Genomic DNA, 27,619 nt, shown 5'->3' on the forward strand with positions numbered 1-27,619 from the left:
CCCGGAGCTGGGGAGTCGCAAAAGCTCTTCCGACTGAGCCAGCCGGGTGCCCCTGCGCGGGGGACCCTGAGCGCCGGAGAAATACGGCTAGTTCCTGCTCTACCCCACCACGTAAGCTCTGTGCTGACACTTAAAACACTCATCCTTCGGATGTACAGCAGGCACAGGCTCTTCTGCACGTACGACACCCGTGACAGAGGCAAACTGTACTTCAGACGCCCCTCTGCGCTCACCAGTCCGGATGATCACATCCTAAACCCATGGGCAGTACCCAAGATGACCGCCCCCCTGGATTTGTGGGTGAGCAAGAAGATAAGCATGTGAAAGGAAAGGCGAGAAACGCTGTAGGAATGGTATTAGTGAGAAGAGAGAAGGAAACAGCCTGATTGCCTTTGCTCATGAAAATGTCTTTTCTTGGAAATCCTTCCTTTTTTCTCTCCCTCCTCCTACCCACAGAGTCTTTCTTTTCCTTTAAGTCCTAGCTGGAGTGTACTCTAAAACCTTTGCCAGGGGGCACCTGGGTGGCTCAGTGGTTGAGCATTTGCCTTTGGCTCAAGTGGTGATCTTGAGGTCTAGGAATTGAGTCCCGCATCAGACTCCCTGCAAGAACTCTGCTTCTCCCTCTGCCTGTCTTTGCCTCTCTCTCAGTGTCTCTCATGAATAAATAAAATATTACACACACACACACACACACACACACACACACACACACACAAACCCTCTGTCAGCCAGGCCTATTCACTGAGCTTTCCTTGGACTCTTCCACTTTACCACTTGTGTGGCTTGTTGGGAATGCACTGCCAATTATCAGCTATCACTGGTCACATTTTCACTAGCCTCTGTGCTGTTCTCTTGAATAGACTGTGAATTCCTTGGGGGCACCAGGCCTTCTTTTATGCATCAGTAGTGCTCAGCAACCAGGATGTTGCTATGAATTTAGGACTTTAATAAATCATTGCTTGACTGAAGGCCATCTTAGGGCAGCCAGTGTTAGTCCATCGGTTCTTGAATTTTAGCAGGCATCAGAATCACCTTGAGGGCTTGTTTTTTTGTTTGTTTTTTTGTTTGTTTCTTTGAGGGCCTGTTAAAACAAATTACTGGGCCTCACCCTCAAGACTTTAGGATTCAGTAAGTCTTGGACAGGATCCAAAAATATGCATTTCTAAAAGCTCCCAGGAATTCTATAGAATCTTTCTTTAGTTCTCTTGGTCACAACTGCAGCAGTAAATTTCAGTTACTAGGCTTTAGCCATCCTTAGGATCCAAAATAGTACTGGACCTGGTCAGAAATTATGGGGAGTGAGGAAAGGGAACTAGAGCTAAAAATGCTGGAAGAATGATAGTAGAAAATCATTGTTTGCAACCCCTAATAAAATCATCGCTCCAGGCAATGATCATCAATGATTGATAAAACTATTAGGTGAAAGGTCGATGAGGCTCTTACATATGATGGATCAGGTTGCCAACTTATGAACATCAAGGGGTCAGCTAAAAGTGAGACCACTGGACATATTTTGCTTCTGATTTGATGCATTTGGGAGTACAAAACATCTCCCAAGAAGCCTTCAGGCCAAAAAAATTGAACTTGAATCTAGTGAAGGATTTAGATCTAACTACCAATCTACAGGAAATATGGGTGATAGAAGAACATGTTAAATGATAACACAAGAATACAATGAACCAAACCCCAGTTGTGGAAAATTCTACAAATAACCAAGTTTCTTCTCTAAATTTCCTGTCCAGGATAGAAGGGGGACCTTTTATAGATTTATAAATACATAAGAGACTATCAGTTAAATATGTGAGCTTTAAAAAAAAGATGCAAAAAATAAATAAATATATATATTATCCTTGTTTGGATCCTGATTCAAACAAGCCTAATGTAAAAAGATGTTTTTTGAGACTATTGGGGAAAACTAAACACAAACTGGGTTTTATATGATAATAAGGATTTTTTTTTAAATTATTCAATATAAAGATATTTTTTTGAAAAATAAACTTTATTTTAGAATACTTTTAAGATTTCATTTATCTATTTTTTTAAGATTTTATTTATTTGGGGATCCCTGGGTGGCGCAGCGGTTTGGCGCCTGCCTTTGGCCCAGGGCGCGATCCTGGAGTCTGGGGATCGAATCCCACATCGGGCTCCCGGGGCATGGAGCCTGCTTCTCCCTCTGCCTGTGTCTCTGCCTCTCTCTCTCTCTCTCTGTAACTATCATAAATAAATAAAAATTAAAAAAAAAAAAAGATTTTATTCATTTATTTGAGAGAGAGAGAGCATGAACCAGGGGGAGAGGCAAGGGAGAGATAGAAGCAGAATCCCTTCTTTGCTGGGAGCCCCATGTGGGTTTAAGAACTCTGTGATCATGACCTGAGTCTAAGGCAGAGGCTTAACCAACTGAACTACCCAGGTACCCCTTTATGTATTTATTTGTTAATGTAATCTCCAACCCCCAATGTGAAGCTCAAATTCATGACCTCAAGATCAAGAGTCACATGCTCCACTGACTAAGCCAGCCAGGAGCCCCTAGAATAGTTTTAAATTTACAGAAAAATTATAAAGAGTTTCCATTTACCCTAACATAGTTTCCTCACTTCTTAAAAAGATTTTATTTTTATCTATTTATTTTGAGAGAGGGTGGGGGGAAAGGAGTGGTAGAAGAAGAAGGAGAAAAGAATACTAAGCAGGCTGCAGTCCCACAGCGGAGCCTGACATAGGGCTTAATCCCATAATCCTGAGATCATGACTTGAGCAAAAATCAGGAGTAAGAGGCTCAACTGACCAAGCCACCTAGGAACCCCGAAGATTTTACTTTTAAGTAATCTTTCTCTACATCCAAAATGGGGCTTGAACCCACAACCCCAAAATCAAGAGTCAACACTCCACTGACTGAATCAGCCAGGCACCCTCCATTTTTTTATTTTATTTTTTATTTTTATGTTTTATTTTATTTTATTTTATTTATTTATTCATGAAAGACACACACAGAGAGGAGAGAGAGAGGCAGAGACACAAGCAGAGGGAGAAGTAGGCTCCATGCAGGGAGCCTGACGTGGGACTCCATCCCGGGTCTCCATGATCGCACCCTGGGCTGAAGGTGGCACTAAACCGCTGAGCCACCCGGGCTGCCCACCCTCCATTTTTTTAAAGTTTATTTCAGTAATCTCTACATCCAAAGTAGGGCTTGAACCCATAACCCTGAGATCAAGAGTCAATACTCTTCTGACTGAGTCAGCCAGACACCCCCATCCCATTTTTTAAAAATATTTTATTTATTTATTTGAGAGAAGGATTGAGGGAGAGCAACAGGGGAGAGTAAGAGGGAGAAGTGGACTCTCCGCTGAGCAGAGAGCCGGATGCAGGACTTGATCCCAGGACCCTGAGATCATGACCTGAGTGGAAGGCAGACACTTAACTGACTGATCCACCCAGGTACCCTTCACCCATTTTTTAAGTAAGATCTATGCCTGATGCTTGAGCTCAGGACCCTGAGATGGAGATCAAGAATCACATGCTCAACCTACTGAGCCAGCCAAGAGTCCCAGTTTCCCCTGTTTTTATTTTTTTTTATTTATTTATTTTTTTTTAATTTTTTTATTTATTTATGATAGTCACACACAGAGAGAGAGAGAGAGAGAGGCAGAGACACAGGCAGAGGGAGAAGCAGGCTCCATGCACCGGGAGCCTGACATGGGATTCGATCCTGGGTCTCCAGGATCGCGCCCTGGGCCAAAGGCAGGCGCCAAACCGCTGCGCCACCCAGGGATCCCTCCCCTGTTTTTAATATCTAACATTAATACAGTACATTTATTAGAATTATTGAACCAGGACACTTGAGTGGCTCACTTGGTTAAGCATCTGACTCTTGATTTTGGATCAAGCTCCACCTCAGGCTCCTAGTTCAAGGGGAATCTGAGATTCTCTCCGATTTCTTCTGCCCCTCCCACTGCTCCTACATGCACTCCCTCTCTCTCAAATAAATAAATAAGTCTTTTTAAAAAAAGAATTAATGAACCAATATTGACACCTCATTACTAACGAAAGTCCATATTTTATTCAGATTTCCTCAACCTTATCCTAATGTTCTCTATTCCATCAAGACTATTTAATTGTCATGTCTCCTTAGGCTTCTTCTGGTGGTGACAGGCTTGCCTTTTTTTTTTTTTTTTTTTTTTTTTTAAGATTTATTTATTTCATAGAAAAAGAGAGAGAGCATGAGCAGGAGAATGGGCAAAGGGAGAGGGAGAGTGAGAGAGAGAGAAGCTGACTCCCCACTGAATGGAAAGCCTGACACAGGGCTGGATCTTAGTTAGGACCCTGAGATCATGACTGGACCCAAAATCAAGAGTCAGGCACTCACCTGACTGAGCCACTCAGATGCCTCTAATGGTAACAGTTTTGTAGACTTTTTTTTGTTTTTGATGACTTGGACAGTTTAAGGTAGTACTGGTAGGATTGTACAGAACATCCTTCAACTAGGATTTGCCTAATGTTTTTCTCATGATTAAACTGGGATTATGGGTTTTGGGGAGGAAGAACATAGAGCTGAAATGTCATTTTTATCACATTGTATCAGGGGCACCTACTATCAAAATGACTTACCACTGTTGGTGCTAACCTTAATCTCCTAATCACCTGGCAGAAGAAATTCAGATCTTTCCACTGTAAACTTAGTTCCCCTACCTCTGCTTTCCATCCCATCGTCTTTGTAAGGAAGTCCCTATGCATGGCCCACACTTGAATGTGAAGGGATACTACCCCTTCCTTAAGAGTGGAATATCTACATAAATTTTTTTATAATTCTTCTGCATGGGAGATTTGTCTATACTCCCAAGTAATTTATTTATTCAAAATATTTAACCCTTTGATAGACCCCATCATCGTGTATGTGTGCCTGTGTCTGGGTTTGCATTTGTTTGTTTATTTATTCATTCATTCATTCATTCATGAGAGACACAGAGAGAGAGAGAGAGAGAGAGAGAGAGGCAGAGACACAGGCAGAGGGAGAAGCAGGTTCCATGCAGGGAGCCCGGTTTGGGACTCGATCCCAGGACTCCAGGATCACACCCTGGGCAGAAGGCAGATGCTCAACCACTGAGCCACCCAGGTGTCTCTGGGTTTGCTTTTTTGAATACTTCTTTACTTTTTGGCACTACAAGATCCTCCAAGATCATCTTGTATACTTCCTGCTCCAATATTAGAATCAGCCATTATTCCAAAAATCCTTAGTTCCTTTTATTGGGTAATGGGATTAGAAACCAAGATTTGGGTGCTGGTATGCTCATCACTGCTGGGATGTCTTGGTTTTAGGGCCTTCTCAGCTGGCAAAGGAAATATATCTGCATATACTGTTATATATACATATCTATAAATATTTCTATATGTAACCAACTGAACCTATATATGGATGAGGGTTTTTTTTGTGTGTGAGTCTGCTGCAGTGTAATATTTACAGTTGAAATTAATAATACGGCTAAGATTTGCTTTTAAAAACTCTAGGAAAACAATAAAAAAATTGGGACAATAGAACACAATTAGCTAAGATAATACCAAAGCAGAGTGATGGATACGCTGGAGATTCATTATACCTTTTTCCGGACCCCTGGGAGGCTCAGTGATTGAGCATCTGCCTTCAGCTCAGGGCGTGATCCTGGAGTTCCGGGATCGGGTCCTGAATCGGGCTCCTTGTGTGGAGCCTGCTTCTCCCTCTGCCTGTGTCTCTGCCTCTCTCTCTCTCTCTGTGTCTCTCATGAATAAATAAATAAGATCATTATGCTTTTCTCTCTACTTGTGTATATGTTTAAAATATCCCACAGTAGGAGATCCCTGGGTGGCTTAGCTGTTTAGCGCCTGCCTTCGGCCCGGGCGTGATCCTGGAGTCCCACTTCGGGTTCCCTGAATGGAGCCTCCTTCTCCCTCTGCCTGTGTCTCTGCCTCTCTCTCCCTCTCTCTGTGTATCTCATTAATAAATATATAAGATCTTTTAAAAAATCTCATAATAAAATTTTTTTTAGGGGCAATTGGATGCCTCAGTTAAGTACCTGCCTTTGGCTCAGATCACGATCCCGGGGTCCTGGGATTCGCCCCACATTGGGCTCCTTGCTCAGCAGGGAGGCTGCTTCTCCCTCTGCTCCTTCCCCTGCTTGTGCTCTCTCTCTGTCAGACTAATAAATAGAATCTTAAAAGAATAAAATAAACGTTTTTTAGGGGCACTTGGGTGGCTAAATTGATTAAGCATCCAATTCTTTTTTTTTTTTAAGATTTTATTTACTTATTCATGATACACACACACACAGACACACACACACACACCACAGAGAGGCAGAGACACAGGCAGAGGGAGAAGCAGGCTCCATGCAGGGAGCATGATGTGGGACTTGATCGGGGTCTCCAGGATCACGCTCTGGGCTGGAGGCAGATGCACAACCACTGAGCCACCTGGGCGTCCCAGCATCCAACTCTTTTTTTTTTTTTTTCCCCAGCATCCAACTCTTGATCTCAGCCCAGGTCTTGATATGAGGGTCATGAGTTCAAGCTCTGCATTGGACTCCACACCCAGCATAGAGCCCACTTAAAAAAAAAAAAAAAAAAAAGTAAAAAAAAAAAAAAATAGAACCAGAAAAGTATCACTTGCCAGGATGTATTTAGAGGATCAAAAAGAGAAACAGACAGCTAGATATAGGGCATTCAAACAAATATCCTCACACTCACACAGGTATTTCCTTTGTTCAGCTAATGAGGGCCCTCACTCACACATGGACCTCTTCCTTTCAGAGCCATCCATCCCTAGGTAAAATTTTGAAGGAGACAAATTTTTTCTTCCACATGCTTGGACCCATCTGTCATTTCAGAAACCCCAAATTTATTACTGTCTTCCTGCCTCCTAAGTTGCTTTTGGGGGAGAAGTCTGACTATTTGAAAGTCCCTCTGTGACTATACGTCACAGTCCTAGGTATTTGCATTTCTGCTTCATCTTCGCACGGGCAAGGTGTGGCACTGTTTCTGACTCAGGAATTTCAGGCAAGGGATGTTTGGCAGGCGCAGCAGCCATCCCCAGTGCCCCTGGCATCACACCTGCAGGCAGTTTTCCTCCAAGGCCCAAAGGAGTGGACTCCCTGGCTTCTCTAAGGTGATGGGGAGTGCAGTCTGTGGCCCGCCCATTCTGTGAGTGGCATTTCCCAACTCACTTCTTTTTTTTTTTTTAATTTTTTAATTTATGTATGATAGTCACACAGAGAGAGAGAGAGAGGCAGAGACACAGGCAGAGGGAGAAGCAGGCTCCATGCACCGGGAGCCCGACGTGGGATTCGATCCCGGGTCTCCAGGATCGCGCCCTGGGCCAAAGGCAGGCGCCAAACCGATGCACCACCCAGCGATCCCCCAACTCACTTCTTTAACCAATAGCTCAGAAAGAATGGATCCCTGATCACAGGGCAGCAAGGCTCACCTTGCTCAAGATCAACTCAACAGAGTTGATCATATGGCTCACCTTGTTCCTTCTCAGTCCATACAGCCTCTTCCCTGAGTGGGGAGGACAGGAGGAGAGGGTCCTAACTCTGAAGAAGCTGAAACAGCTGCTTCCTGAGACTAATGGAATTTGCCATCAAGGGATTCTGCTACTATGGGCAGATGGGTTGTATGCTTGTTTTTTTTTTTTTTTTTTTTAAAGACTTTATTTATTTATGCATGAGAGACACACAGAGAGAGACAGAGGCAGAGACACAGGTAGAGGGAGAAGCAGGCTCCATCCCGGGTCTCCAGGATCCCGCCCTGGGCCAAAGGCAGGGGCCAAACCCTGCGCCACCCAGGGATCCCCCTGTATGCTTGTTTTAAAGAGAGAGAAGGTCTGGGATGCCTCGGTGTGTTTGCCTCTGGGTCAGGGTATGACCCAAGGGTTCCGGGATCAAGTCTCACATTGGGCTCCCTCCATGGAGCCTGCCTCTCCTTCTGCCTGTGTCTCTGCCTCTCTCTGTGTCTCTCATGAATAAATAAGTAAAATCTTAAAAAAAAAAAAAAAAAGAGGGGATGGAGGGGCAGAGACAGAGACTCTCAAGCAGGCTCCAGGCCCAGCCCAGCACAAGCCCACCTAGGGGCTTGATCTCAAGACCCTGAGATCGTGACTCAAGCCTAAAATTAAGAGTCCAACAGGGATCTTGGGATCCTGGGATGTATTCCCCATGGCTCCCCGCAGGGAGCCTGCTTCTCCCTCTGCTTGTGTCTCTGCCTCTCTGTGTGTCTCTCATGAATAATAATAATTTAAAAAAGAGTCCAACGCTTAACCACCTGTGTCACCCAGGCATCCCTGGGCAGATGGTTTTTATTTGCAGGTTTGTCTGTATTTTCTCTCTTACCCTGGCCTCCTTGGCAGTCCTGGATAGAATAGGCACATAATTCACCCAAGTAGGGAGATGCCAAGGCCCAACCTATCTCCATCCATAAAAAGGGGTTGCTGCTGGCCCTTCCTCTCCCCTCTGGTCTCTTCTTACTCCCCTGGGGTAGATCATAGCTGGTTCTGGTTCTGTTCTGAGGACAGGAACTCCTGGGACAGCTGCTTCTGCATTATGTCAAATACATTTCCTGTTGATTTGATTAGTTTCCTTCGAAGCACTGTGTTTATAAAAGGAAGGGAGGCTTTGCAGGCATGTATTTGCACAGCTAGCCAACCTCCTTCAGTCACACACACACACACACACACACACACACAGGCACTTTCTCCCCATCCACCCACAAAGTGTCAGTCACATTTAGAGTTTGCACAAATGCACACCCTCCCTCATACATCACAATGCACACCCTCTCACCCACCTACATGCTTCTTCCACAAAATCACACCTGTTCACATACCCTTAAAGCACGTTCCTATACCATGCTGAGAGAGAGAGCACGCCCGTGAGAGAGAGAGGTAAGAATGGGTGGCTAGGGCTAAGGAAGGAAAGCACTCAATGTGGGCGCTAGAAAGTCAACAGACCAGGACCCCGTAGTCCCTCCCCTCCCTGCAAATAGAAATACTAAGAATTGAGAAGGGTTCAAAAGCAGGGATATAGGGCAGCCTGGGTGGCTCAGCGGTTTAGTGCCGCCTTCAGCCCAGGGTGTGATCCTGGAGACCCAGGATCGAGTCCCACATCAGGCTCCCTGCATGGAGCCTGCTTCTCCGTCTGCTGTGTCTCTGCCTCTCTCCCTCTCTCCCTCTCTCTCTCTCTGTGTGTCTCTCATGAGTAAATAAATAAAATCTTAAAAGAAAAAAAAAGCAGGAATATAGAAAGCAGAGACTCCAGGAAAGTGTGCTGCCCCAGGGCAAAAGTGATGTGCCTGAGGCCTGCCCCGAAATAGGAAGTTCGTCTAGGCTCAGAGTGCAGAATGCAGTGGAATCCATGACATGTCCAAGAAGCCCATCTTGACTGGTGGCAAAGGTGGTCCTTGGGCTGGGCTTCCCTGTCAGAGTTCAGGAAATGAGGGAAGAAGAAGAAGTGGAAGTTTGGGTTTGGGCTTTGGGTTCAACATCCTCTAGGAGAGGTCTTTCCAATGTCGACTAGAGTCATAGGAGGCTTTCTTTCACTGGAAACTTGAAGTCCCCTGGAGAGAGGAGAGGTGTGGGAGAGGGCCTCCAGGAGTGCAGAGCTGCAGCAGCCATGCTGCCGCAGTAGCGCTGCCCTGGCGAACCTGGCTTCAGCCCCAGATTGTTGTCTGCCTGCCCCGATCCGACTCAGCCCAAACTCAGAAGCTGTGGCTTCCGGAACAGAGCAAATCTTTTCCTTTAAAAAAGGGTCCTATAGCCCACCCACAGTACCCAAGAAAACTGGCAGAGCGCCCAGCTAAGCAGAGACCTCAGGTCCCTGCCTTCCAAGTCTGTCCTTTTGGAGTCTCTCCCTGTGTTGCCACCTGAGGGCGCCCGGAGCTGGGTCTGAGGGTGCCACCAGCACTGCTGTTGTTGTTATCATTAGTATAATTAATAAGCAAGCACTGATGGGGCCAAGTGGAGGAAGAGGCAGGCCCCTGCTGCTCGGGAGAATCCCTGGAAAGATCCAGTGAGGCTTCAGGAAACAGGGGGCTGAGTAGCCTGTTCCTCTTCCCTATGCAGGACTTCTAGGAAGGGCCCTCTGGAGTGGGCTCCAGGGGACAGGTAGCAGCAGAGGCCCAGGGAGAAAGCTTGGTAGGCTGCGTTTGGAACCAGCTCTGCATCTGCCTGACAGGATGTCTTTGGGCACAGCCACCCTCATGATTACTGGTTGTGGGGCAGGCCAAGCTCTGAGGCAATTATTCATTAATTTAACAGGCATCTGTCTGTTTATTTATGGAATGCCTACTGTGTGCAAGGTGGTCCACTAATAATAGCTAAATGTTTTATTGGATACTGTGAGGACACAGCCAACTTTCACACCATGTCCTAGGGGATAGGGGCAGGGAGGGTAGAAGCAGAGGAAGCAGCTAGTAAGAATGACAGCCCCAAAAGACATGGGCAATGGGGCTTTGGCCTATCAGTGGGGATGTCAGATATAAAACCTGAGGACTAGCAAAAAGATCTTGGAACCCACCCCCCCACCCCCCGCCAAGATCCTGGAGATCTTGGGTGGGAAATGGAGCAGGAATATGGGAAATTTCGGGGAAAGGCTCAAGAAAGAGGCAGGAAGGGGTGTTAGTAGGTCCTGTGTGGGGAGCCTTGAGTCACGATTTCGGGGGCCCTGATTGGTGGGGAATTTAGGGGATTGAGATGCTTTCTGTCCTGAGACGGGGGACGGGATTGTGGCATCACACGCTGGACGAAAGTTGGGGTGCGGTAGAGGCTCCAGCGAGGTTGGACGGCAGGACCCGGAGTGCTGGGTTTGAAAGGATGCTGGAGTGTGTTTAGGGGATGGAGGGGCGTGGCTGGGTGCGCCCCGGGCCCCGGCCGATCCTCGGGCCGGGAGGAAGCCCGCCGGGGGTGCCGCGGCGCCGGGGGGAGTGGAGGGGGGAGGCCCGCGGGCGGGGGCCGGCGGGGCCCGCGGCGGGGTAGGCGCTCGGAGCGCGCGGCCCGAGGCTCCGCGGGGGGGCGGTACGAGCTCAGGCTTGCGGGCGGGCGGGCTGGGGAGGAGGCGGCGGCTCCGAGAACATGAATCAGCGGCGGCGGCGACGGCGGCGACGGCTGTGGAAGGAGCGCGGTGGCCCAGCGGCGGCCCCGGGGACCGCGCGCTGTTGACGGCCGCCGCCGCGACTCGCAGCGGGCGCGGGTCTCGGAGGCGCGGGCCCCAGCACCGCCCCCGGCCGGCCCCCGCCCCTCCCGCGGCCCTCCTCCTCCGGCCCTCCTCCTCCTCCTCCGGCCCTCCCCCTCCCCCTCCCCCTCCCCCTCCTCCCTCCTCCCTCTCGCTCGCGGGCCGGGCCCGGCATGGTGCGGCGTCGCCGCCGATGGCGCTGAGGCGGAGCATGGGGCGGCCGGGGCTCCCGCCGCTGCCGCCGCCGCCGCCGCCGCCGCCGCCGCTGCTGCTGCTGGCGGGTCTGGCCGCTGTGCTGCTCGCGGAGCCCGCGGCCGCAGGTAGGGGTTGGTCGGGAGGCGGCGGAACCCGGGGGCTGCGGAGGGGCGCGGCCGGGTGGGCGCCCAGGGACCGCAGCGGAGCGAGCCCCGGGCCCGGGCGGCCCGGAGACTTGGGTGGGGGGACCCACGCTGCAAGGCCGAGGCTGGGGGCGGGGGCCGGGGGGCGGGGGCGCCGCGCCGTGTCCGCTGCGGGTCCCCCGGCAGGGGCCCCACCCCCAACTTTCTCGCGTCCGGGGCTCTTCTGGCGGGGTGGAAGGCAAAGGAGTGGGGCCGTGGGCTGAGTGGTCAGAGGGGGCTGTTCCGAACTGGATTTTCCCGCCTCGACGTATCTAGTTGTTTGCTCTCCCCTCGCAGTCCTGGGGACCCCATTCAGCCCGCCCTACACATGAAAGTCCCGCTCGGAAACCACAGGGGCTGGACTGAGCCCCCAAGAGGCATACCTACACCATTTAGGTACAAGGGCTGTGAGGGTGCCCAGGCACAGAAAACACCTGGACAGACTCTAGTTCCTGTACCCACTCAGAGCTTCCTGAAACGGAGGACGTTGGAGAGGATGGGTTGGAGCGAGGTTGCTGGTCTTTGTGGGGGTCAGCCTTGTGTTCCCACATGGCCCCTGAGGCATTTGCCCATTGTAGGAGTGCTCCTCGCAGCACCCTGCATCTCAAGTTCACACTACAACCCTCTGGGACTGTTGGGTGTGTATGGGGTGTGAGGTTATCCCTCTGTGCCCTGTGACTGGCCCTGTGACACAGGCTAAAAGCAGCAGCCACAGAGCTGGCACCTTGTTTTGAGACTGTACTCCCTGCCATATGAGATTCTTAGGGAAGGAAAAGAGTGACAAGTATTTACAAGCTGAAAAGTGTGTATCTCAGGATCAGAGAGAGCCCAGGAATTCGCCTAGAGTCACACAGCAAAGGGCAGGGAGAAGCAGGACTGGATTCAACTATTTGGATAGTTCACCTGCCCCTCTGCTTAAAAACATGCCAGGAGACTAGGAGGTGTGTGTGTGTGTGTGTGTGTGTGTGTGTGTGTGTGTGTCCATGCAGAGGATAGTGTTCTGCAAGGTGGCTCCTGCTGGTGTGACAGTAGCTCAGGGGTCTTGGGCTTCTGTTCAGGGCCCCTCTGCTCTCTTCTACCTCCTACCTCCCTAGCACCCGCCCCTGCACACATTCAGGTATTAATAGAGCGGGTGGCTGCCAGGAAGGCTGCCATGTGTTTGATCTGACGTGGTTCTGCAGCCATATGTTCTCCACTTCAGGGGAGCACCCCCTCCTTCTCTTCCTCAGCCTCGTTTAATTTGCCAGGGTGGGGTGCAAGGGGGTGCCAGCAGCAGCTTGAAGTCTGGCCGGACACCTAGAGAGGCAGGGAGCTGGCCGCCTGTTGCACTCCATGGGTGCAGCAGTCATTCTCAAGGCAGTACCTGCCCCAGGTGGATGAGAGGGCCCCATCTTTTTAGCTTGGCCTGCCTTCCTTTTGATGGTTGGGCTTGAACTTCACATCACCCAGTCGGGAGGCATGGGGAAAAGGGCACTTTCATAGAGCTGGGGGAAGCTTGGCAGTGGCAGAAATGGTGCCTGGATAGCTTGTCTTTTTTCGTCCCCCAGCCAAGGCCCCGGCCACCTTCTCTCCCTCCCACGTCCAACCTCTGCTTTCTTGACCATTAGTTGAGAATAAGCTCTGCGAACCAGACACTAGGTTCTGGAAGAGGAGGGGAGATATTTCCAGAGGCAGGGTCCCTGTCAAGCAGGCTGACACCTTCTCCTTCCCACCTCTCAGGCCTGAAGCTCATGGGAGCCCCAGTGAAGCTGACTGTGTCTCAGGGGCAGCCGGTGAAGCTCAACTGCAGTGTGGAGGGAATGGAGGAGCCTGAGATACAGTGGGTGAAGGACGGGGCTGTGGTCCAGAGTGTGGATCAGGTGTACATCCCAGTCAGTGAGCAGCACTGGATTGGCTTCCTCAGGTGCAGGGCCAGGGGGGAGGGTGTGGCATGCCAGCCTGGGGACACGTTGTGCTTTCTCCTTGGGGCTTGGGAGCTGGGGGCAATGCCGATGCCCAGAAGTCTGGGGTTTTTTATTTGGCAACCTATGGAAACTTCCAGAAGCGGGGGTAGGCTGAACCCACTGAGTCGGCCCAGCACAGCGCGCCCCCTGCCAACTCTGGGAGGCGAGCCTGGTATCCTGTTTCTACAGCCTGAAGTCAGTGGAGCGCTCTGATGCAGGCCGGTACTGGTGCCAGGTGGAGGATGGGGGTGAAACGGAGACCTCCCAACCAGTATGGCTCACAGTAGAAGGTGAGGAAGCAGAGATACAGGTGGGCATGTTGGCCTGGAGCAGGTGCTGTCTGCTAGTGACCACACCTCTGCAGAAGAAAAAGCTCAGTGGAAGCTGGGCTGCCCCATTGCCCTCTGGGCCCTGATTGCACCAGGCTCCAGGCCTACCCCAGACATCAGGAGACCTTACTCATTGGAGTCTGGGTATTTCACAGCCAAGGGGACAATAAGAACCCAGAACCCATGGTGCAGTCCATTCCAGTTGTTTGATCAGCAAACCTCAAGCACCCATCTGGGGCTGGACCCAGTCCTGCCAAGTGGCCAGGCCAGGAGGGGGAGGGATGGGGGAGGGGAGGAAGGCTCCGCAGCTGCGGGAGCTCAGAGCTGTTCAACCCAGGAAAACAAAGTGACTAAGAAAGTAACAAAGGGGCCTGAACGGGGATCTGGGGCTTGCCAGCAGAACTCTGCTAAAGCTTCCGCCCACTCCCCCTCCCTTTGTGACCCTCCCCCCAGCTCCCTACCCTCCCTCCTCCCCTGCTCTGAGAAGGGCTGTCTCGGAAGAGAGAATCTACTATGCCCAAGGGGACAGCATAAAGGATATTCCTAAGGTGCCCAAAGAAGAGAAGCTTCCCCCTCAAGCTAGATGCCTGTTCTGCAGTTGACTCAATCATAAGGGCTTTAGGACCTCTGCACGGAGGGCTGCAAATGGTAGCAAACTTGTGGTTTGGGTAGTTGGAAACAGAGGTGGCAAGGCTCATTCCCCACCTCCCTTTCTTCCCAGGTGTGCCATTTTTCACTGTGGAGCCAAAAGATCTGGCAGTGCCACCCAATGCCCCTTTCCAACTGTCTTGTGAGGCCGTGGGTCCCCCTGAACCTGTTACCATTGTGTGGTGGAGAGGAGGCACAAAGGTTGGGGGACCCGCTCCCTCTCCTTCTGTTTTAAATGTAACAGGTGAGGAGCCTCAGGAGGGGGCTTTGAGTAGGGGTGGTGAGGCTGGCAGAGTGCAAATCTATGCACATTGCCCAAGGATGCTATTGGTGGTGGCCAGAGCACACCCCTGTGCCTGGCTAGGTGAGCTGCACCATTACTAAGCTCATTAGTCAGGTGTACCAGGCTGTCCAGGTGGACTGATTCGTAGTGATCCTGCTGGGTGTGCTTGAGGCCTCCAGAGCCTCCTTCCATCCTTCACAGTAGTCCAGGCCTCGTGCACAGCTGGCCTTGGGAGATGAGTCGTGTGAAACCAGGGGCACCCATTTCCCCCACCCCTCCCAAGGGAAGGAGCCAGGAACCAGCCCACGCAGAGCTAGGAGGAGTGTCTGGCAGACTTGCCTAGAAGACAAGAGTGTAGGGCTGCAGAGTGGGGAATGGCAGGGAGAAAGAAAGCGGGGAGGGCGGTGGTGTGCAGCACAAAGAAACAAGAGCCTCCTCTCCTAATAGGCCTTTCCAGAAATTTCTAGACATTTTCTCAAATGACTATATTTATCCATACCTCCGCACAGTTAGACCCAAAGCAGCAACGCCTGCACACCCACCTGGACTCCAAGATCCTTAGGCACATACTGAGGCTTGTGAGGCTCACTTATCTGTGAAATAAAGCTAATGTTCCTGGTCGAGGTTTGACCTGACCAAAAAAGTTGGGAGACTGAAGCTTGTCTCACGTACTGGAAGGGGGGAGGGATAGGTTCTGACGTGCCAAGTTCCCCAACAATATAAATCTTGAAAAGAGATGGGCTGCCGGGCCTGTTCAGGAAGTGCTGGGTTGGAGCTGATTAGAGGGAAGGTTCGGTTCAGTTCTCTCCAGATGTGCGTGGTTGAGACCCTACGGCAGCCAGCCTGATAATAAGCACTCACTGACCTCCTACTCCACACACCACACTGTGCTAGGCACCACAGGGGAACGAGGGAAACAAAAAAAATAGAAGCCGTCAGTCCAGCCCCCAAGGAATTAGTGTAATTGGGGAGACAAGACACATGCTTAAGGAGCTGAGAACTATTGCAAGGCAGAGAATCTGCAAATACAACAATGATGCAGCGTAGAGCAGAGAAGGGCTCGGGAATGTACAATAGAGGAGTGAACAGCGGAGGGAGGCAGCTTTGTGCTATCTGTGGGAGGTGGAATTGAGGCAGGGGGAGTAGTACAGCATTTCTCAAGTGCTCACTGTGTGCCATGCACTCTATGTGTGTTATATCATTCACTTCTCCCAATGCTCCCAGTCTGGGAGATGAGAGGGCAGAGCGCCAGCACTGGGGTTTATAGCCAGGCTCATTAGATTCCAAAGTCTCTGTTCATTCCAACATACCCACTGTCTAGCCCCTTCCTCTGGCTGGAGAGACTTCTAGGATCTTCAAAGCCAGAGCCCACATAAACCCCCTTCCCGGGGTCCCAGACTGAATGGGAGTTGCTGCTTGGGGGGCGCTGACTGAGGTTTTCTGGCGTCAGGGGTGACCCAGAGCACCGAGTTCTCCTGTGAAGCTCACAACCTTAAAGGCCTGGCCTCTTCTCGCCCAGCCACTGTTCGCCTTCAAGGTAGGAAGACTGGCAGGGGGGAGGGAGGGTGAGTGAGGCAGGGGGGCTTTCAGCCCACTGTCCAGCAGTGGGTGAAGTTAAAATCATTGTGTGCTCCAGCTTCCCGCAGCCCTGCTGGGACCCAAGAGATAAAGGGTTAATTGGCAGAGCTCCATCCCTAGTGAGAGCACCTGAGACCCTGCCATGGCTGAGATGAGAATAGAAACCTGACGTCACAGCAGATTTCCCATCACAGCAGATTTCCCATCACGAAGCAGAGTCCTTAGGAGGGAGGGGGAGAGAGGGAGGGAGTAGAGAGAGAGAGAGTGCGCGAGAGGGAGAGGGAGCCAGCAGGAGATGGTCAAGGCTCATGCCCAACCTTGCTTCTGCCAGTCCCTGAGGAGGGAATGGAGCTGGGGAATACAGCCTGGCAGGATGATAGTGGAGATCAAAGGGCTGGTGTGCACACGGGGAGGGAGAGAGCCAGTGTGTGGAGGAATGGGTTGTGGCTGGAGAGACTGCCTCTCATTTGTATCTCCCAAGGCCAAGGTTCTGTCCCACTATTTTATCCATGCCTCAGTCAGACAGAGCCCCTGATTCAGAGAGAGGCGACCTCTCTCTGCAACCCACACTCCCTGGTATGGGCAACCATCCCCTACTGGTTTCTTGGCTCATATATTACTGTGGTCCTGGGAGAGCTGAGTGGCCATTGTCAGGATGGGGGGAAGCCTGAACCCTAGGGAGGGACTCAAGGCTTGACTCCCATGCGTTCTGCGTCCTCCTGTCCTCCCAGGGCACTGACTCTTACTCCCTGTCCACAGCACTGCCTGCAGCCCCCTTCAACATTACAGTGACAAAGCTCTCCAGCAGCAACGCTAGTGTGGCCTGGATGCCAGGTGCTGATGGCCGGGCCCTGCTCCAATCCTGTACTGTCCAGGTAGGGAGAGGAAGGACAGGCTATCCTGGCTGTGTTTGTTCTGCAGCTGCCTCAGTGGCACTTTGTTCACAGTGGTATCACATTTACCTGTGCTTGTCCATGGGGCTTGGTCACCAGCTCTCTTCACGTGTTGCTCCCTTATCGGGAAGAGCCCAGCCCGCAGCCTCTCATCATAGGGTGCTCTGGCAACCAAGTGACTTGGCAAATTGGTTCAACCCGTACATTCTTCAGGCTGGAAAGCAGATCACAAGAGCAGATTTGGGATGCCTGGAAGAGTTTTTCTCATGTCGGCAAAACCCCAAACCTTTGATTTAGCTGATCCCTTATACCCTTGCGCCGCCCCCCCCCCCCCACGCATGCATGCCAAAGAGAACAAGGGGGTTGGAAGGGGTTCTAAGTCCCAGGAGGGGAAAACCTGGGTAAGGTAATATCAAAAACAAAAGGCAATGCAGCCTTATTTATTTTCATCTGTTTACTCAAAGGTATTAATGAGCACCTTTGAAACTGCTCTGGGCAGTTCCCCCAGGCAGCAGAGGCCCCTTCTCTGGGCTGTATCATTTAGAGAGCCCCACTCTGGCCTTCCTTTGGCTGTACCCCTTGCCCCTGGGCAAGGAATCCGTAGAGACCAGGGGATATGCCTATGTCCCTCTAGAACCTGAGGACAAGTCCCACCCCTTGAGAAACTGAGACTTTGCACTGGTGTGTAGTTACAGTAAATGGTAACTATTCTACCAAGCACAAAAAGGTATGAGTTTTCTGGAGTAGTTGGGAAAATCTCTGACAGAAGAAGTGGTATTTACACTGAGTCTTAAAAGATGAGCTGGACTTTGCTAGGAAGAACTGGTGATTCCAAGCAAGGGAACAGCATTTGCAATGGCATGGAGGTGTGGAAGCTGGTGTGTTATTGGAGTGGAGGCTGGTGGGAGGGAGTGAGTTGCAAGTTCTTGCTGATAGGCTTAGAGGAAGCATTAAGTCAAGATCCACCTCCCCCCTTCTTGGCCCCCTGCTCCTGCCCATGCCTATCCTATCATCCATCTCCCTCCTCTCCATCATTACTTTACTGCCCTTCTGTAGGTGACACAAGCGCCAGGAGGCTGGGAGGTCCTGGCTGTTGTGGTCCCCGTGCCACCTTTTACCTGCCTGCTCCGGGACCTGGCACCTGCCACCAACTACAGCCTCAGGGTGCGCTGTGCCAACGCCTTGGGGCCTTCTCCGTATGCTGACTGGGTACCCTTTCGGACAAAGGGTCTAGGTAAGGGGCTTACAGAGCAGAGTGGCTGGGCAGGGCCTGAGTAGGGAAGAGGCCATGTTGGCTCCAGTTCTGAATGAAGTTGCTTGAGAGAGAGGCTATTGGAAAGGGAGGTTCCTGCCTCATTCAGCAAACAGAGTTTCTGCTGCATACCTATGAACTAGATGAATCCAGCCACTTCCGAGGCAGCTTTAGTTCTAGAGGGTGGAGTAGGTATGCAAATTAGAAAAGATTAGATAATTGGGTGTTGAAAGTGCCCCCAGGGTGGTCCAGGCATACCCCCATAAAGAGATTGAGGTCTGAATGAAGGAATGGGCCACATTGGGTGGAGGGGAGATCACTGCAGAAGAGGGCACAGCAAGTGCAAAGATCCTGTGGCAGGAATTTGGAGTTCTCTTAGCAATTGCAAAAATGCTGGTGGGGCTAATGAGGGGGAAGTGGTGAAGGATGCTGCTGAGGCAGTAACCAAGAGCAGCCCTAGCAGGGTGCTATGGGTCCTACCATTGCTCACCCTCCTCCAGAGGACTATAGGTGAGAGCAGTCAGAACTCACTGGCAAGCTCTAACCCACACCTGTAGCTCTCTGAGCTGTGTAGGTTTTGGGAGCTGGTTTCAAAGGCTAGCATGGGATAGTGAGAGTGGGAAGGGCAGGGCTCTTAGTGGTCTTCTGTCTTCGGGTACAGCCCCAGCCATCGCTCCCCAGAACCTCCATGCCATCCGCACAGACTCAGGCCTCATCCTGGAGTGGGAAGAAGTGATCCCCGAGGGACCTTTGGAAGGCCCCCTGGGACCCTACAAACTGTCCTGGGTTCAAGACAACGGAACCCAGGTAAGGGGCACCCAGATAAGGGGCGATAAGTCTGTCCCCTCTAGGTGTACTAGAGTCAGCTCTCCTGACTCTAAGACTTTTTTTTTTTTTTTTTCTAAGATCTTTAGAGCTTCAAAAAGGCTGTCCTTGGTGGGCTGGGCCTCCCACCACCCCAGGGAGTCCACTTTTCCCATCTTCCCCTGCAGGCTTCCCTCCTTATTGGGCTGTGTCTCCTGTTTGGATTGCATCTGATGGCCACTTTGTTTGTAAAGCAGGAAGCACATTCCTGCACAAACTGGAGGAGGGCGCAAACTGGGGGAGGGAGGGCACCGATAAGGCTGTCTTATTCCCAGCCTAGTTTCCTCCCATCCCCCCCTCCACCCGCTGCACTGAGCCCTGTTTGTGTTCCGGGGAGGCCTCTGCAGGCTGGAACAGGAATGTGATGACTCCCAGCAGGTTGTGATCTTGAGGTTCCTGAACCCACAGTGTCCCTTGCCTCCTAGTTAGACCTTTTGCTGCATTCAGGTCCTACTTGGAGGCCTTTTCCTCAGTCTCAAATGTGGGATGGGGGCTTTTCCTGGTGCAGGGTGAGCTGACGGTGGATGGGACCAGGGCCAACTTGACAGGCTGGGATCCTCAGAAGGACCTGACTGTGCGTGTGTGCATCTCCAATGCAGTTGGCTGTGGGCCCTGGAGTCAGCCACTGGTGGTCTCTTCTCATGACCATGCAGGTGAGGCCTGTAGGGGAAGGGAACAGGGGATCAAGGCTTTCAAGGACAATCTAGATTGATGGAAGGAGCTTGGCAGCACCTTTGCTCCTAATAGACCCAAAGACTCAGCAGTTGAAGCCAGGGTTGGTATTTGAACTATATGGCATTCTCCACCCCCTGCCCCAGAACCAGCATTGAAATCCCTGGTCAAGTTGTAGGTTCCAACAGCCAGGGACTGTTTCTGACAGGGTAGGAACTCTTGGAACTTCCTTTGGAGCTTCTTTCCACTCGGGACCTTTATTGACTTGAAGAATCTCTTGACCAGGCCAGATGGCTGCCATTGGAAAGTTCTAAAGGGACTCCTTGATGTCAGCCTAGCTCATGCCACTGCCCCTGTCTCCCACAGGCCAGCAGGGCCCTCCCCACAGCCGCACATCCTGGGTGCCTGTAGTCCTGGGTGTCCTGACAGCCCTGGTGACAGCCGCTGCCTTGGCCCTCATCCTGCTTCGAAAGAGGCGGAAGGAGACACGGTTTGGGTAAGGGGGTAAGGACATGGAGGGAGAGGCAAGTGGTGACTGAACATGTTGGAGCTGACTCCAAGTCCTGGGTTTCCCCTTAGGCAAGCCTTTGACAGTGTCATGGCCCGGGGGGAGCCAGCCGTTCACTTCCGGGCAGCCCGGTCCTTCAATCGGGAGAGGCCTGAGCGCATCGAGGCCACATGTGAGTGTGAGGAATTGTAGGAAAAATGGACTGTCTTCATACCCCTGTCTGTATTCTTTTTTGCTAGCTCATTAATTTGACCAGTGTGTCCAAACATTGATGAGTCCTGAGCACACAGTAGTAGAAAAGGCACAGACCTATCATTGTGGAGGTTGCCATCCTAGCTGTGGGAGAGCCAAACTAAGCTCATGTCTGCCCTGAGGGTGGAGCCTGGGGTGCGAGTCAGTAGACAGAGAGGCCCCTCTTCTTTCTTAACACTCTTCTCACCACAGTGGACAGCTTGGGCATCAGCGATGAACTCAAGGACAAATTGGAGGATGTGCTCATCCCCGAGCAGCAGTTCACCCTGGGCCGGATGTTGGGCAAAGGTGTGTGGGGCTGCATGGGGATTGGCAGGAGTGGAGTTTGTCTTTGATTGCTCCTGTCACTTTGGGGGTGTGGGTTTGGGGAAGCTCCTATAGACAGGAAATGCTTGTAGACTCCTGGATGTGGGATGTTTGAGGGGAATGATGGCTGGGGAGGAGGAAGGCTGGGGAGCACTCCCAGTGTATTTCCTTTGGTTGCAGATAAGGGAGCCTCCTGCAGTGGCCCCAGAGTGTAGTGATTTAGGTCCCTGTGGAGGGTCATCTTGGAGAAAAGGGGGTGGGGGCGGTAGGGTAAAGGGCCTCACCATCATTTTAATCGGTTCCTAGGAGAGTTTGGTTCAGTGCGGGAGGCCCAGCTGAAGCAGGAGGATGGCTCCTTTGTAAAAGTGGCCGTCAAGATGCTGAAAGGTGAGTGGAAAATAGTAGACATGGGGTGAGGAGTGGAAGGGGTGACTGATGTGGAAGCAGGCTCTCCTGGGCCCTTGGACTTTCCAAGAAGAATTAGCACCAACTAGGATGCCACATGTGCCATGTGAATAAGTCAAAAGCATAAGCCCACACACGTTTGCACCCTAGCCTTTGCTTCCAGCCATCAGCGGTGATTGGGGCTCACTCCGGGTGATTAAAGCTTTGGTTTCTGGAGACGCTGGTCTTTCCAAACCAAAGGGAAGACCATTAGCAAGTGGAGGAATTGTTGGATAGTCCCACTCCATGGGGGTTTCTTCTGTGGCCAGAGTGTTTCCTGACAGTCCAGGAAGGACAAGGCCTTGGAGTCTTGGGTTAGAATTGGGAGCACATCTCCCTTATTCCCTCCCTCCCTCCTTTTCTTCCAGCTGACATCATTGCTTCAAGCGACATTGAAGAGTTTCTCAGGGAAGCAGCTTGCATGAAGGAATTTGACCACCCACATGTGGCCAAGCTTGTTGGTGAGCCCCTTCCTAGAGGAGGGAGATAGACAATAGGGCTGAAATTGTGCTCCCCCAAGGTGGGAGGGCAGCCTGTAGGAGAGAAGTTTGGACTTAACTGGAGAGTAAGCAGAGAGCCACAGAGCAAGGAGGGTCCTGGCTGAAATCTGGTCTGACTCCAGGTAAGGTGCATAGTGTGCAGGCTCTGTACCAAGAGTCTATACTTGAAGACTGCTCGTGTGAGCAGAGGAGGGGACAAGTAGATGCTACAGAGATCTGGGGGCAGCCAAATCTTAAGTATCACCAGCCCATTGTGGACTTCCAGGAAAAGAGGTAGCAGAGCCAGGGCTAGAGTTAGGACCTAGCCGGTTGGGGACTGGTGCAGACACCCAAGCAGTCTCTTGACTGTTATGTGCCTTGCTCCTGACTCTCCCTTGTTCCCAGGGGTGAGCCTCCGTAGCAGGGCCAAAGGCCGCCTCCCCATCCCCATGGTCATCTTGCCCTTCATGAAGCATGGAGACCTGCATGCCTTCCTTCTTGCCTCCCGGATTGGAGAGAACCCCTTTGTGAGTGCCTGGGGTGTAATGGCCAGGAGTTGGAAAGGGACAGAGACCCTGGGAGAGAGGTTGGCTTGGTGGGCAGGGATCATTAAGCTGGTTAAGAAGAGGCAGGCTGGGTTTGACCCTTTTTTATGTCAGAAGGCTTCCTTCACTCTCCCAAAGCTGGGAATTTTAGTGTGGGCAAGGGCCCATTCTGGAAGAAGAGACCTTTGGATCCCCACACTAGGAGTGTCTTGACACTCTCTCAGATCTGCCAAAGCCTCTTAACCTTGGGAAGCCCCTTTGTCCCCCTCCTTTCAGTAATTCCAAGCACAGTCTTCAGGCTTTCTGGCCAGGGAACCCCATCCATCCGGCTTTGGCTGGGTGGGCAGATCCAGCCTGAGCTTGCCCTGTCTGCCCCCCAGGACCTGCCCCTGCAGACCCTGGTCCGGTTCATGGTGGACATTGCCTGTGGCATGGAGTACCTGAGCTCCCGGAACTTTATCCACCGAGACCTGGCTGCTCGGAATTGCATGTATGAATTCTGGAGGACTTGGGTGGGACGGAGCAGGTGGTGACTAGCTAATGGTCAGCTCTCATCAGGGATAGCATGTGCTATGCGTGGGGACAGCTGGGGAGCAAAGACGCCTTGGTTTTCGTAAGGCTGCCAGCATGGGGGAAGGCTGACTCCATCCCTCACCACCCCTCACAGGCTGGCAGAAGACATGACAGTGTGTGTAGCTGACTTTGGGCTCTCCCGGAAGATCTATAGTGGGGACTACTACCGCCAGGGCTGTGCCTCCAAGTTGCCTGTCAAGTGGCTAGCCCTGGAGAGCCTGGCTGACAACCTGTATACCGTGCACAGTGACGTGGTGAGCAGGGTGGCACAGGGAGGCTTGGTGGGAATGCAAGCAGCGTGGCCTAATGCATGGGTGGCCCTTTAGGATCCTCAGGGATCTTGCCAGGTCTCTTCTTTGGTTTTTGGCTGCCCCCTCATGAGACCTCTGAGCCCTAAGATGTGCCTGGTGCTTGTGTTAGGGTTCTGCCCAGCTCAGGAAAACCTAATGACGTCTCCCCTTCCACCTTGCCTCTGTCCCAGTGGGCCTTCGGGGTGACCATGTGGGAGATCATGACTCGTGGGCAGACGCCATATGCTGGCATTGAGAACGCTGAGATTTACAACTACCTCATCGGCGGGAACCGCCTGAAACAGCCTCCAGAGTGTATAGAAGACGTGTGAGTGCCCCGGGAAGGGGATCCCGGGAGGAGAGAGGAATCTGGGGCTTCGGGTGCTGGCTGTGGGTCCAGTGGGAGTTCAGAACCTCAACTGGACCTTGTGTTTCTTGGTGGAAATGTCCTTGTGTTTAGAGGGAAGGCCAGCCTCCACCCCAAACTGCCTCTCCATCTTGCCACCTCCCTGTTTGCTTTCTCTACCACTTTCTCATCCAGTATTTTTTGTTCCACCTTTTCTTAAACTCCATTTTCTCCAGCTTCCAGGGAGAACCGGGAACCCTGAGGGCAGAAGGTATAGGTTGAGCAATGGTGCCTCCTCCCCACCCCTGCTCCTTCTCAGTCCCCAGCTAGTCTAAGAAAACCTCCTAGGCCTAGATCCTCCCTCCTCCTCAGAGAGGGCTGCACCCGGGCAAAAAAAAACAAAAACAAAAACTGCTGCTCCATCGCATTCCTCCCTAGACAGGGAGGGGGCGTCGCTGCAGGTAGATGGTGGCCTCCTCTTGAGGGAGTAGGAAGATCTAACATCCCGGGGAGGGGGAACTGCTTTCTTTCCTTTCTGCATGCCTGGAGCCTTTGGGATTGGGGTAGGGTGGATATCCCCCCCCTGCACAGGGGAGTGTCAGTGAACCCCTCGTGACTGGAAGACTGGAAGACTGTGTTACTAGCATTAGCTGGGTACTTTACAGGCTTTCTTTCACGTAATCCCTCTCAAACCCTGTAAGGAAAAGACTATCATTATCGCCATTTTGTAGATGAGGAACTGAGATTAAAGAGGTTAAGTAACATGGCCAAGGTCACACAACTATTAAGTAGATGAGTTGGGATGTGAACCTAGAGCCCTCTGATTTTATAAGATGCGCCTCTGGATGCCGCCGCCAAATGTAATTTGTCTCTTCTAGTGTGGTCTCCCACCCTGTGCAAGCCAGAGTTTCCCTGGGGCCCTGGAGGACCTCTTCACTAGTACCAGGGGAAAGGAGTCCACGGTGATCCAGGGAAGGAGGGAAGGAATCTACTCCCTACTTCTTGCTGTGGGGTTGAACCACCAGAGGTCCAAGAACGTGGACAGACAGAGGAAGGCCCGGCCTGTGTGGTGGGGTCCTCTTTCTCTAGGGCAGTGGGTTTGAAGGGCCCTGAACCTGGACTGTGGGTGAGAGGGAAATCTGAGTGCCAGAGCCAGGCCCTACCCCTCCTACTCATGCAGCACAGCTCAGGGCATGGCAGGGGCAGGAGCTCAGGCCACCCTATCACTGTAGCCTGCCTGGGCATCTGGAGCTGCAGAGGTTCTGCTGGGCAGTGGGACCAGGCCCCGGCTTAGTTTCCTCCCAGGCCAGAGCTAGTGTTGTCAATAGGGCGGGCACTGGCCTCCTACCAGGCCGCCTGGTGGACGGGCGCCAGTTGGCTCCTAGCACAGCCTTGACAATGTATCCCAGCCTGGCCACATATCCATGGCCTCGGACTTCGATGTCTGGCACCATTCCTCCCATCACTAGGGGCGCCTGTCAGAAGGGGCTAGTGTGTGGGAGAGTGTTTGGGTCTTCTGTTGTGGGCACATTAGAGTCAGGTATTTGCTCTGATTGTATCTGGTCTCAACCCCTTTACATTAGTTTTTTTTTTTTTTATTTCCTTAAGCCTGAGAAGCCTGAGGCATTCCTAGGGAACAGGGATAAGACCTCAGGGAATCTGTAAGGCTCCTGAAAGTGTATGTAAAAGGTGTTCCTTCCTGCGGGGAGAGGGCTGGAAGCTTTTCTAGATTCAAAGGTGTCTATGAACAATGAAGATTTAAGTCAGCCTGAGTGGGTGAGGATTTAGGACAAAGGGCGGCTGTTCAAATGCTTCCCATTTAAATAACACTGACTCCTGCTGTGTTCCTCAAGACAAAAACACTCCTAGTACCCAACATAGCCCAGGAAGGACTCTGGAGAGCCAGCTCCACCATCACTTTCTACCTTGGTGACCTTAGTCAAGGTTCTTAACCTCTCTGGGCCTCAGTTTCCACATCGATAACATAGGCATCATTTCTTTCATAGGGTTGCTGTGAGAAATAAATATACGTAAAACACTTAGAAGAGTGCCTGATACGTAGTAAGTCCTATATATGGGTGTGTTAAAGAAAAGTGTTCAAAATCCTGCTTCTTTCTTTTTCTTTTTTAGATTTTTTGATTTATTAATGAGAGACAGAGAGAGAGAGAGGGGCAGAGACACAGGCAGAGGGAGAAGTAGGCTTCCCGCAAGGAGCCCAATGTGGGACCGATCCCAGATCCTGGGATCACATCCTGAGCTGAAGGCAGACACTCAACCGCTGAACCACCCAGGCGTCCCAGAATCCTGGTTCTTTCAAAATCCTCAGCTTCCCCTTCACTGAGACCTCCCCTCACCTTTCTCTCTGCCCAGGTATGAGCTCATGTACCAGTGCTGGAGTGCCGACCCCAAGCAGCGCCCGAGTTTTACATGCCTACGGATGGAGCTGGAGAGCATCCTGGGCCACCTGTCTGTGCTGTCCACCAGCCAGGACCCCTTGTACATCAACCTGGAGAGAGCTGAGGAGCCTGCCGAGGGAGGCCACCTGGAGCTGCCTGGCGGGGACCAGGCCAGCAGCGGGGCTGGGGATGGCAATGGTGGGGGGGCAGTGGGGGCCACCCCCAGTGACTATCGGTACATCCTCAGCCCTGGGGGGCTAGCCGAGCGGCCCAGGCAGGAGGAGCAGCAGCCAGAAAGCCCTGTCGGTGAGGCCCAGAGGCTGCTGCTGCTGCAGCAAGGGCTACTGCCCCACAGTAGCTGTTAGCCCACGGACAGAGGGCGTCTGGGGCCATGCTGCTGGCTGACAAAGCCCTGTCTGACCCCAGCCCAGGCAGCACGGTGTGGAGGCTCCTGTGGTAGTCCTCCCAAGCTGCACTGGAAGCCTGGACTGACCAAATGGCCCAATCCCAGTTCTTCCTGTGGCCACTCTGGCCTGCCTGGCATCAGTTCAGGCTTGGGCTGGGTGGAGGTGGGCCAGGCCTGGTTGTTTAAACCCAGGCAGCTGGCTGGAGGGGGTGGTTATGTTTCCATGGTTACCATGGGTGTGGAGAGGAGTTGGGGGAGGGTAGAACCAGCCCTGTGGGCCCCTACTCTCTGGCTGAGCTGCCCCTGCTGCTTTAGTGCATGCATTGAGGTGTCTCTGACTCTCGGGGGGCCTAACCCTGCCCATGCTTGGGGTTTAAGTGCCCAGGTTTGCTCCTCCTCACAAAGAGATGCCCTTGTATTATTCCCCTTTTGGTGAGGGTTGGTAAGGGGTTGATACAGTCAGGTCCCAAGTGCTGTGGTATAAGGCAGTGGGGCACTGTCTGGTCTGAATGGTTGTCCGCTTCCTGAAGGCCCACCGCACCTAGGCCAGGAGTCAAGTGCAGCTGACCAGGTCACAGCAAGGCATGCTGAATTTCTGCAGGCTACCATTTGCCCAGCCTCTAAAGGCAGTGCACCCAGCCTGGCAAGAGGAAGGGGTACTGTAGGCCCTGCCCAGGAACACGTGAGGCCAGAGAGGAGTCCAGGAGCCCCTCTTTACGCCCTCCCACAGTCTGTCTGAGCATGCTACCAAATCCCAAAATATCCTAACACTAACAAAGGCAGCTGTGTCTGAGCTCAATCTTTCCACGCAGCTTAGTCCCAATTTTCCCTCTCACTGGAGACCCTCTTCTGTCCCAAGTCTCCAGAGACAGAGAGAAAATAGGCCTGATGGCTGGCGTGGATGAGGGGGAGTTCCTGGAGTCTGGACCCCAGCCCTGGCTAGGGAAGCCCCCCGGGATTGCATGGGGCAGGCCCCTGCTGTTAGGGATATTTCCAAGCTGTTAGAAGCTGTTTAAAAACAGAAATAAAATTGAGAACTAAAGACCAAA

General features: G+C 52.1%; 1 protein-coding gene across 3 annotated transcripts; it reads left to right on the forward strand.

Annotated features, from left to right (window-relative positions):
• The first annotated feature begins 62 nt into the window (after nucleotides 1–62).
• Nucleotides 63–27,619, forward strand: TYRO3 (TYRO3 protein tyrosine kinase). 3 transcript variants are annotated; one of them, XM_072808622.1, is made up of 19 exons: nucleotides 63–300; nucleotides 13,283–13,466; nucleotides 13,696–13,796; nucleotides 14,557–14,727; nucleotides 16,217–16,303; nucleotides 17,104–17,219; nucleotides 18,294–18,471; nucleotides 19,151–19,296; nucleotides 19,862–20,006; nucleotides 20,392–20,521; nucleotides 20,605–20,705; nucleotides 20,978–21,073; nucleotides 21,398–21,478; nucleotides 21,904–21,996; nucleotides 22,420–22,541; nucleotides 22,940–23,049; nucleotides 23,227–23,386; nucleotides 23,614–23,750; nucleotides 26,139–27,619. In XM_072808622.1, the coding sequence occupies exons 1-19, from the start codon at nucleotides 261–263 to the stop codon at nucleotides 26,527–26,529; spliced, it is 2,589 nt and encodes an 862-aa protein (XP_072664723.1). In that variant the 5' UTR covers nucleotides 63–260; the 3' UTR covers nucleotides 26,530–27,619. The 3 variants fall into 3 exon arrangements, with proteins under 3 accessions (XP_072664723.1, XP_072664722.1, XP_072664724.1); XM_072808621.1 differs by lacking the exon at nucleotides 63–300 and adding an exon at nucleotides 11,365–11,506; XM_072808623.1 differs by lacking the exons at nucleotides 63–300; nucleotides 14,557–14,727 and adding an exon at nucleotides 11,365–11,506.

The sequence above is a fragment of the Canis lupus genome, chromosome 32 (assembly GCF_048164855.1).
Source record: "Canis lupus baileyi chromosome 32, mCanLup2.hap1, whole genome shotgun sequence".
Lineage (NCBI taxonomy): Eukaryota > Metazoa > Chordata > Mammalia > Carnivora > Canidae > Canis > Canis lupus.